General features: G+C 37.2%; 1 protein-coding gene across 6 annotated transcripts in view; it reads right to left on the reverse strand.

Moving 5' to 3' along the window:
- Window positions 1-10,506, reverse strand: part of aebp2 (AE binding protein 2) — a 37,309-nt gene extending 26,803 nt beyond the window's left edge. For 5 of the 6 annotated variants that reach the window (XR_001609088.1, XM_016270287.1, XM_016270290.1 and 2 more), the window contains exons 1-6: window positions 9,964-10,506; window positions 4,261-4,471; window positions 3,964-4,071; window positions 2,885-3,077; window positions 2,681-2,805; window positions 1,879-1,946 (exon numbers count right to left, since the gene is read on the reverse strand). Coding sequence is in view for 5 of the 6 variants with exons in the window: in XM_016270287.1 (XP_016125773.1) it covers window positions 1,879-1,946; window positions 2,681-2,805; window positions 2,885-3,077; window positions 3,964-4,071; window positions 4,261-4,471; window positions 9,964-10,397 (1,139 nt within the window). In the remaining variant the exon portion in view is untranslated. The remainder of the gene's footprint in view (window positions 1-1,878; window positions 1,947-2,680; window positions 2,806-2,884; window positions 3,078-3,963; window positions 4,072-4,260; window positions 4,472-9,963) is intronic. The other variant, XM_016270288.1, reaches the window with a different exon arrangement.
- Window positions 10,507-11,433: the final 927 nt, after the last annotated feature.

The raw sequence follows: 11,433 nt of genomic DNA on the forward strand, positions 1-11,433 counted from the left end.
TCTGTAAGCATTAAAATTCCCCAATGACCAACACTTGGCTTGCCAAAATGTCTAATATAAAGAGCACACTGGGTCAGATACTGTATCCCACAATGCAATGTGACCTTCTATTTCAAGTGTGATGAATGAAACAGAAGAAGCATCAACCACAATTCCCTCTGTGGCTCATTATTTGATCAGAACGGCAATGTTTTTATACAAAACGACTCAATGCATAACAATCAGTTAATAATGGGATGAGAACTCGACACCAATTTAATAAAGGTCATTTGATAAATGTAGTGTAATACTGTCCAAATATGCATACATATGTGAAATATAGCATTATGTCCAAATTCATATTATTCATAAAACAGTAGGCAAAAAGTACCCAGATGACCTACTATTTTCACAGAAATGTGCATATGATGGGCACTTAATTATCCCATGAGGCCAAAAGAGATTTATGAATGGCAGTGAAGCGTTGCCAACTGAAGCTGGTAGGTACATTACAATAACATTCATACTATATAGAACTTGACGGTCAAAGTACGTACTTATTTTAAATTACAAAAGATTGTGATTTCAGACGCAGTCATTGTGTTGCATACCGTTTCACATTTTATATACATACACATACAAACACACACACATACATAATATATATATATACAGTGGGTACGGAAAGTATTCAGACCACCTTAAATTTTTCACTCTTTGTTATATTGCAGCCATTTGCTAAAATCATTTAAGTTAATTTTTTTTCCTCATTAATGTACACTGTCTGTGAATATTAAACTGCAAAAAGACTTATTTTAATACGAATCCTCATGTTCTGCATGTTCATTTGAGTACCAGAAAATGCACAACACAGAATGTGAAAAAAAAAAATTATATATTCATTATTATTTATTCATTTTAGATGTATACATTTGGAAAAGCTGTGCTTCCTGCATAAACCTGTCCCTGTTGGTTTGGCAGTAGCTTGCTTGCCCTACACAGTTACCTTGTTTAATTTCTTAATTCAAGTTACATATATTTTGTTCTATTTGTGTTATTTAAGTTATTTATAATAAGTGAAGTGAAGTTTACTGTTAAGTGCACTGATGTCAAGACTCATTTTGAATAATAAAGTTTATTTTTTAAATACCCTGCCTCCACTACATAGGCCTATGTTTGTCACATCATTATACGTGTTTGAACACCACATTTGAGTAATCATTGCAAAAAATGTGTTTATGTATATATACTGTATTCTATATACAGTACCAGTCAAAAGTTGACTATACTGTACTGTAATATAGCCAACACAAAGAATATCGGCCGATATATCGATCTTTTTTTACTCCCTAATATCGGTATTGGCATCGGCCCCCAAAAAACCCATATCGGTCGGGCTCTAATTATAACTATAAATAATTATCAATAAATTAAAAATAAAAAATATTTTTAATTACATTTTTTAATTAAATGTAAAACTATATATACAAATAAATTACATTTATTAAATTAAATTATATTTAAATTAATAAAAGAAAATGTACATTCTGCATAGTACGCTGTATACTACCCCTACTCTCTGCACAGTGCTCATCTGTATCTCTCTGCACAGTGGGACACAGACACGCTTCAGGGAGGAATGCTAAACTTCTCCTTTGGGATTAATAACATCTACAAAGCCAGCTATAGATCAGTCTGTATGTGTTTTTGAGGCAGTTAATGTGACTTAAGGAGCCTCAGAACAATCAGTCTGTCACGTATATCAGGTCATACGTATGTGTGTGTGTGTGTTTTGAAGCATCAGTGCGTAAGGCCGCCCTCAAGTGGCCCGTGACTCATTTAAACGGCTGACATTTAGCACAGGGCTCTGAGGTGAGCAGTGCACTTTCATATACTCACATGTCCTCCGGCGTCCAATGAAGCAGCACCTTCACTTTCCCAGAATCCTCCTTCCGCCTGGCGATCACCTGCTCAATTACACACAATGAGAAGAAATGCATAAGATCTTGTTTATTGGTTAATTCCATGCTACATACTAGCTGTGTGCTTGCTGGTTAAATGGTACGGTTTTCATGGGTTTTATGGAGCAGAAGGCGAGGTCGTGACTGTGTCCGTAAAGACGAGGGCCTGTGTGCTGGCAGCAGCTCATTAACTGTTTAATTAAAGACACAGGGGAGCAGCGGCCCAGACTAACTGGACTGTGAGAGCCCAAGCAAGTCTGACTTCAGCTCAGAGTTCCTTAGAAAGGATTATGGAAAGTGAATGCGCTGATGAGATGGTTAGCATATAAAAAGAAACCAATTCAGAACAGAAACTAACAACATGGGCTGCGTTTGGAATGGAATAATAGTGCACTGCATACTAAGCATTTAGTGATGCCTACTATTTTTCCCTCAATAAAACAAGAATACACACTACAGTGAAGACACTGACTGGGAAAAGAAATCAATATACAAGTACTAGGATACTCCTTACAGTTTCTACTACAAATAAAAAAGTATTTGAAAGAGTATTCAGTATGCAATATAAAGTTTTGTAAACAATAGTATGCCATGATTTTGTCACGTGACCTCATTATGTTAATATTTGGTGCTTGATCAATAACGAATCATTAAATTTAGGTATTCTACACAGTATGAGTACCATGCTAGTAGCTAATATAGTATCATGTATAGTAGCATGATTAAGTGTTGGTACCCACCGTACTGTGAAACACAACACTGTGGCCTTTGCCTTGGCTCTCAATATGAGTGGCTAGATTGAGGCAGATGGCACGATGACGGATTGCATCCATGGTCTGAGCATCAAAAAAGTCGTGAGGTCGTGCTGGTGGGAAGAAACAGAATGGCGTTATCGAGCGGGAGTTTTGAACCCAGAATTAAACAAGGACTGAAGTTACACTGACGCTTACGCAACGACCTCCGCCGTTTGTACTTGAGTTTCCTCCGTTTGTTGATGCCCGCTTTGGAAGGCGACTCTTCCTTCACCTTGGTTTGGCTTGAGAGTTTGGAGGAATTCTGGGAGCTGAAGTGGGTCGGTACGTGGCGCGCTAGCCCCCCCTGGGAGGCGAAGGTGGCATTGCAACCTCCCACCACACACTTCACAGAGACAGACATTGGTCAGAGCAATTATAGCAAATAAAAAACAACTCACATGAACTCTTAGCAACGCTGAGCTGTAATTACAGGATGAGTTTTGTGGACAGTGTTTTCATTGTCTAGCCATGATGACAAAGTTCCCTCATAAACAAAAACGCAGCCGTATGCAAGGCTATACTTGTATAACAGTATGAACTCATACAATGCATTATACAAAATATGTCAAAGTGATATTTCAACTCAAAATCAAACGAACGAGAAGATAATTTTTTTCCCCCATAAAAACCTAAATGGACATTTTCCCCCACTTTAGATATTTTGGTGAAATGTGGCCTGATGTGTAAGACTGACCCTGTAAGAGAATTTAAAGTTGTGCTTCAGAATTGCATTAAATAAAGAACCTGTTTAAAAAAAAATTAAAATTAATAATATTTTACTAAACTACAAAAATAAAACAAACTAAATCGACTAAATAAAATGTTAAATGAATTCAAATTTAATGAAATAGAAACTTAAAAACTAGTAGTAGTGATAGTAACATTTGCAGACAAATTCTTGATGTTGGCTTGAGAAAGCCTAGTCTGAATATTTAAAATAGCTTAAGCTGTAAGTTTGAACATTTTTAAATCTTTTAAAATCTTGAGGTTTGATGGTTAAGTACTTTTACATTTGCAATCATTTTAAAAGCTTGAGGTTTTAGTAGATTTAAAGATTATAGTAATTTAAATTCAATAAAACACAATTAAATAAAATATAAACTACAAAACTAAATAAAAAACTGATTAAATAAAACAAGAAAAAATAAACCGATTACAATTAAATAAAATAGAAACTAAAAAATACAAAAATTAATACTTTTTGTGTGTGCGCGCGCAAAGAGGCCAACCTTAAATGGTTTGTCTCCACTGTGTGAGAGCATGTGTCTCTGCAGCCAGCTCTGACTGGTGGACGGTGTGTTATACACCTTACAGCCTTTCCAATGACACACGAAAACCTGCATGCAAACATTGAGCAATGTAAGAATTTCTCAAAAATCATTTGGACATTTCAAACATGCCAAACTAAATTTGTTGTAAAATGCTTTGCTTTAAAAAATTTGGTTTTCTGCTACTGCAATGCCACATTTAACATGGCTTAAATGCTTTTTGGGGCATAAAATGAGCATGCACACAAACATACTGACCCCGCCGCGCTGTCCGTCCACGTGCACTCCACGGATGTGTTCGGCCAGGTCTGGGCTGTTGTTGAACAGCATGTGACACTGATCCCAGCAGCAGGGGTAAGATGAGCCCTTAGTGGAGGAGGAAGACGCCCCGCCGTGTCCGTTCATCATAGCTGGGGTAGAACGACCGCTGGATGCGATGCTCTCCATGTCCATGAGAGTACTGCTGATACTGAAACACACAGAAACAATGACTTTGTACAAAGAAAACCAAATTCCATTCAGAAATCTATTAAGTTTAGAGGTGCACCAATGTGTGTTTATATTTCGCTGCCTGATATGACAGTAATCTTGGAGTTTATGCTGGTATTTGAATGTCAAAAGTACTATTAGTAATTTCTTTTAGTGGAAACGTTTTAATGCCCTTTAACAATGTTTTAAGGATTGAGAAGAACGACTAATACAGAAACTTTATCTTGATTTTTTGTAGTAAATCCTGCAATGCAGCACCCACGTTAACAACCATGAGTCTTTGTGTACGGTAAATGAGGCCAGTGCAGCAGGGCGACCGCCTAACCGTGGCACACAAATGCTGTAATAGTGATCTTTTGAGCGTGCAGCTGTGCAGTGTGGGAGAGGACAGCAGTAAACTGCTGCAGTAAAACACCATGAACTCCAGTGAATGTGACTGAATGGCTCCTGAGGGGAGAGGAGGGGCTCGCACACACTTCCATCTGTTGGTTCCTTTCAGACTTCACTGCCCACAACTGACGCTAAATCCCAGGATGTGCCAGAGAACAGGATGCTGGGTAATCACAGAGACAAACTCCATCTGCCAGTCTGACTACTGATGAAGTGATAACTTAAAGGGATAGTTCACCCAAAAATACAAAAATTCTGTCATTTGGTCACCTTCATGTTGTTCCAAACCTGTACGAGTTTCTTGTCGAACAGTTAATGGTCGCTATCGACTTCCATAGTACTTTTTTTCCCTTCTCCATACTATGGAGATCAATGGCTACCATCAACTCTTTGGTCACCAAAATCTTTTGTGTTCAAAAGAAGAAAGAAACCCATACAGAGATTTGGAATAACTTGAGGGTGATTAAATGACAAAATTATCATTTTTGGGTGAACTATCCCTTTAATAGAAATATAATTTCTGCACCTGTTTCTGATTAATAACCTGGACTACATGTGGATCTGAACTGAAGACAATGAACATTTCCAAATGATACCTGAGCTACACTTTAAAAGCACGTCTTCGTCTTATCCGCCAGTTGTCGTGTGGTCTGGGTCATACTCTCCCAGATGTCCCGCACAAAAGTTACATTCAACCCCTCCAGCTGCCCAAACAGCAGGGCTCAGGGCCTCTGCTTGGATTTTAAGAGCTTTATTCCCAGCGAAAGCTCCACAAAGCAGCATGTTTGGCACAGAACAGGGATTCCCATCCGCACACACACATTGCCTCTTTCTCCTGCTTCCACCCCTGGGCTGACCTGATACATTGTGTACACCGTGGATTCGTTCCACCGTGTCTGCGGATAGTCTATGGAGATTTCCCATGTGCCAGGACATCTACAGTGCGACGGATGACGAGGAATCCATTTTCTCGTGCCTTTAGAGTAAGACCAGTAATAAAAGAGCCTCCCTGGCATGATAAAGGCAGATGACATCCAGCACCTCAACAGAAGGGGCCGTAAAACACACGCACAACCGCACACACATTACCCTGGAGATCTGGAAAGATGGCAAAAGGTCTCGTGGGTCTGAGCACACCGGATGACGTAAAAGCAGTTCAAAACAAAGCGCTTGACTTGATAAGGCAAAAACAGGCCGACATCAACCTCTCGGGACAATAACTACTGTCTGTGCTTTATCACGATGGATAAATGATTCTGTGAGTTCTGAAATGACTTGAATGGTGACTGTGGCTCAATCTCACTTTCACTGGATCTGTCTTTCATACAGTGAATGTGAGCGTCACCACGTCATTCTGACTAACCCCTCCTTGTGTTTCTGTGACAAAGACATTTAAATGAGTTTTATGGTACAGAAATACTCTGGATTAATTAGTTACTAAAGTGACAAAAGGGCAAGACAGTTCAAATTAGACTCAGAAATATGGTTAAAATACATCTGGGATTGTTGTACTATAAATGTAAACACTAAAAATACACTGATGTTATTTCATCGCCAATACAAATGTATACTGCTTTTTGACACAATTGATGGGTTTCTAAAGAAAACCACCCAAAAACAGTATTTGCATGTGAAGTAACTTAAGTAATGTGTTGTTTAATTAAACCTTGTCAAGTGAGAAGTGCAGCTTATATTTGCAACTATTTAGATAACTACACAAATAACATTAATAGAAATGAAAAAAAAAAAAGATTGGTAAACATTGCTTTTTTATGATTTATACACTAATTTTAAGTGTCCAATAAGTGATTTGCAAAACCAGTTTTAATGGTTTTATTTCTGCATTTAGACACCAGATCTCATGCCACTTTTAACGTCTGCAGATAAATGGCACCATTTGGTTTCTAAAGAAAACAACAACTGTATTTCCAGGTGAAGCAATTTATGTAATGTGTAGTTTAGATAATAACTCAACTTCTCTGTAACTTATATTAGACATGAAAATACATTTGCAACCATAAAGATTTCAAAACAACTCGGCATAAATATAATTGCATAAATAACAATAACAGTAATAATGGAAAATATTGATAAACATTGCATTATGACATACACAAGTGTCCAACAACTGAGCAGAATGAGTTTTATGGTACAGAAATACTCTGGATTAATTAGTTACTAAAGTGACAAAAGGGCAAGACAGTTCAAATTAGACTCAGAAATATGGTTAAAATACATCTGGGATTGTTGTACTATAAATGTAAACACTAAAAATACACTGATGTTATTTCATCGCCAATACAAATGTATACTGCTTTTTGACACAATTGATGGGTTTCTAAAGAAAACCACCCAAAAACAGTATTTGCATGTGAAGTAACTTAAGTAATGTGTTGTTTAATTAAACCTTGTCAAGTGAGAAGTGCAGCTTATATTTGCAACTATTTAGATAACTACACAAATAACATTAATAGAAATGAAAAAAAAAAAAGATTGGTAAACATTGCTTTTTTATGATTTATACACTAATTTTAAGTGTCCAATAAGTGATTTGCAAAACCAGTTTTAATGGTTTTATTTCTGCATTTAGACACCAGATCTCATGCCACTTTTAACGTCTGCAGATAAATGGCACCATTTGGTTTCTAAAGAAAACAACAACTGTATTTCCAGGTGAAGCAATTTATGTAATGTGTAGTTTAGATAATAACTCAACTTCTCTGTAACTTATATTAGACATGAAAATACATTTGCAACCATAAAGATTTCAAAACAACTCGGCATAAATATAATTGCATAAATAACAATAACAGTAATAATGGAAAATATTGATAAACATTGCATTATGACATACACAAGTGTCCAACAACTGAGCAGAACAGATATTATTTGTTTAAGTTCTGCTTTTTGGAAAAACAAAACAAAAACGAAGTAAACAGTAAATAAATAACCATAACACTATACAAATGTCTTATGAATATAATGATTTTTGTACTTTTTTGATGGTTACATGATGTATTTGCAAAAGATATATTATTTGTTTAATTTCTGCTTTTGATAAAATAACTAATAGTAAATAAATGACCATAAGACTACAATATGCCTTATGAATATGATGATTGTTTTGTACTTTTCTGATGGCCACACTAAGTTTTTGCAGAACATATTTAATTTCTTCTTTTTTGACAAAATAACTAATAGCAACTCATTTACCATACGACTATAAATGTCTTATGAATATTATGATTTTTTGTACGTTTTTGATGGTTACACCATGTGTTTGCAGAAGAGATATTATTCGTTTAACTTCTGCTTTTGATAAAATAACTCATAGTAAATGACATAAGACTACACAAAATGCCTTATAAACATTTTTTGTACTTTTTATGGTTACACCACGTATTTTCAGAACAGATATTATTTCATTTCTGCTTTTTGACAAAATAACTGATAGGAAATAATAGAAGACTACAAAATATGTCTTCTGAATATAATGATTTTTTTGTTCTTTTTATGGTCACACCACGTACTGGCAGAACAGACATTATTTGTTTAATTTCTGCTTTTTGCAACAGAAAATAGATGACCAAAATACTTTACAATAAGCCTCATGAATATTACATGAATTATTGTTAGTAATATAGTTGTTATTTCTGCCATTATTATTATGATTTCTGGTCTAAACTGTCACAAATGTATGGTCATCTTCATTTGGGCTCAGTCTAATTGTTCAGCTACACATTTCTGGCTTGAGAGAGTTGAGGAATTATCCAAACACCACATAAAACGTGTCATGTTTCAGCAGACCTGATATTAAAGGGTTAGTTACACAAAAATACAAATTCTGTCATTAATTACTCACCCTCATGTCGTTCCAAAGCCGTAAGACCTTCGTTCGTCTTCGGAACACAAATGAAGATATTTTTGATGGAATCCGAGAGCTCTCTGACCCTCCCATAGACAGCAACGCAACTGAAATGTTCCCAGCTCCAGACGCTAGTAAAGACATCGGTAAAACAGTCCATGTGACATCAGTGGCTCAACTTCAGTTTTGCAAAGCTATGCGTGCGCAAAGAAAACTAAAATAACTATTTATTCAGCAATTCTTCTCCAGTTACCGTCTTCCACCATTTTGGAGAGTACCACGACACATGCGTAATCAGTGCTGTTTAGGTTCAGCATGCGCGCGTTTTCTCCTGAACATAAACAACGCTGATTATTACGTTCTGGGCTACTCTCCAAAATGGCGAAAGACGGTAACTCGGGGAGAAGAATTGTTGAATAGCCTAAATTGTCATTTTCTTTGCGGTTTGCGCAAAAAAATTATTCTCGTTGCTTTGCAAAACTGAAGTTGAGCCACTGACGTCACATGGACTGCTTTACCGATATCTTTACTACGTTTCTTATTTCTTTATTACGTTTCTGAGCCTGGGAACTTTGCAGTTGCGTTGCTGTCTATGCAGGATCAGAGAGCTCTCAGATTTCATCAAAAATATCTTCATTTGTGGCCCTGGAGCACAAAAGCAGTCATAAGTAGCACGGGTATATTTGTAGCAACAGCCAGCAATACAGTGTATGGGTCAAAATTATAGATTTTTCTTTTATGCCAAAAATCATTAGGATATTAAGTAAAGATCATGTTCCATTAAGATATTTTATTAAGTCCTGCCATAAATATATCAAAACTTCATTTTTGATTAGTAATATGCATTGCTAAGTGCTTCATTTGGACAACTTTAAAGGCGATTTTCTCAATATTTAGATTTTTTTGCACTCTCAGGTTTCTGATTTTCAAATAGTTGCATCTCAGCTAAATACTGTCCTTTCCTAACACACCATGCATCCATGGAAAGCTTATTTATTCAGCTTTCAGATGATGTATAAATCTCAATTTCAGAAAACTGACTCTTATGACTGGTTTGGTGCTCCAGGGTCTGGTTTAGTGGTCACATTTGAGTTCTGAAGACAAACGAAGGTCTTACGGGTTTGGAACGAGATGAGGGTGAGTAATTAATTTTCATTTTCGCGTGAACTAACCCTTTAAACGGCTGATTGCGCGGAATATATCGGTTGCGCACGCACCTGTCCTCCGAGTCCATGCGGCTGAGCGGCTCTCCATCCGACGACGAGCTCATGATCTCCAGACTCGCTCGCCTCTTCAGTCCTCCGCAGGCGCCGCTGGTTTTCTCCGCCGGTGAAGACGCGCTCTCCTCTCTTTGTTCTCTCTTCATCCGCTCCGCCGTTCCGTCCGCGCAGCCGGGGCTCTTCTGCGGCTCTTTCTCCGGCTCCGCTTCGGTCTCGCCATCCTCGTCGTTGCCGCCGTCTCCCCGCGTGGCTTCCTCCGTTTTTTGTTCCGTAGACTCGCGTGCGTTGGGCTTCTCGTCGGTCTCCGCTGCGTCCATCTTAACGGCCGGTTCCGGATCTGCGGCGCGGAGGCCCGTCTCGCTCCCGTCGCCGTTTTGTTCGCTCGGGCTCTGCGACTCTTGCTCGGAACCGTCAGAAGTCATCGCAGCCATCGGTTCCGCTCGTCTGCGCGCGGTCTGGCCGGGTTTAAGCGACGGGAAACGGACGAAACGCGGAGACTCTCGGCGACCGGATCGAGGCGCTGAACTGCTGGAGGCTGATCGGAGCGCACGCGCGGGGAGGAGCGAGCGTGACGTCGCGCTTATTATGAATGCCTCCACGTGCTCGCCACTAAACCTGACCCTGCAGCACTAAACCTGACCCTGGAGCACTAATATCTGGAATCTGAGAGTGCAAAAAAATCTAAATGTTGAGAAAATCATCTTTAAAGTTGTCCAAATGAAGTTCTTAGCAATGCATCTTACTAATCAAAAATGAAGTTTTAATATATTTATGGCAGGACTTTACAAAATATCTTCATGGAACATGATCTCTACTTAATATCCTAATGATTTTTGGCGTAAAAGAAAAATCAATCATTTTGACCCATACAATGCATTTAATATTAATTTATTTCCACTTCTTTAAGAAGTAAATTACAATAAAAGTAGTGTTATAAAACACTGTAAAAATCAATGTAGATAATATGAAATTCTTTAGTTATTTGAAAGTTTTTTCGAAAATCTGACCGAAATAAAAGATGAATCATTTAAATTAGTATAGCATTATTAATTCATACTTGAGATACTTTGAAACAGGTAATGTACTTAAAAAAAATCTAAGTGGTGTAAAAACATTTATTAAAAGACGTTTAACATTATTATTCTTATTATTTCCTAAAACACAATAAATTGATTCTACCTGTTAAATATGATGTATATATATATTTTAAAAACATCATATATATATATATTGTTTTGGGAAAATTATTTCAAATAATGTTTAGGTTGTAGATTCTCATGTAATCACGGTTTCTGTACTTGATGGTTACACCACGTGACATTTAATGAAAACATTTGTATAATATTGTTGCATTTTATTCTAACAAATATAACAAATGTGAGGTGTATTTGATGTATTACTTAGTAATAAAAACACTAATAAAACCCGTGATACGCAGAAAGTGGCGGTGGTTTGGTGAAAGCGAGT

The sequence above is a fragment of the Sinocyclocheilus grahami genome, unplaced genomic scaffold (assembly GCF_001515645.1).
Source record: "Sinocyclocheilus grahami isolate Dianchi unplaced genomic scaffold, SAMN03320097.WGS_v1.1 scaffold56.1, whole genome shotgun sequence".
Classification (NCBI taxonomy): Eukaryota; Metazoa; Chordata; class Actinopteri; order Cypriniformes; family Cyprinidae; genus Sinocyclocheilus; species Sinocyclocheilus grahami.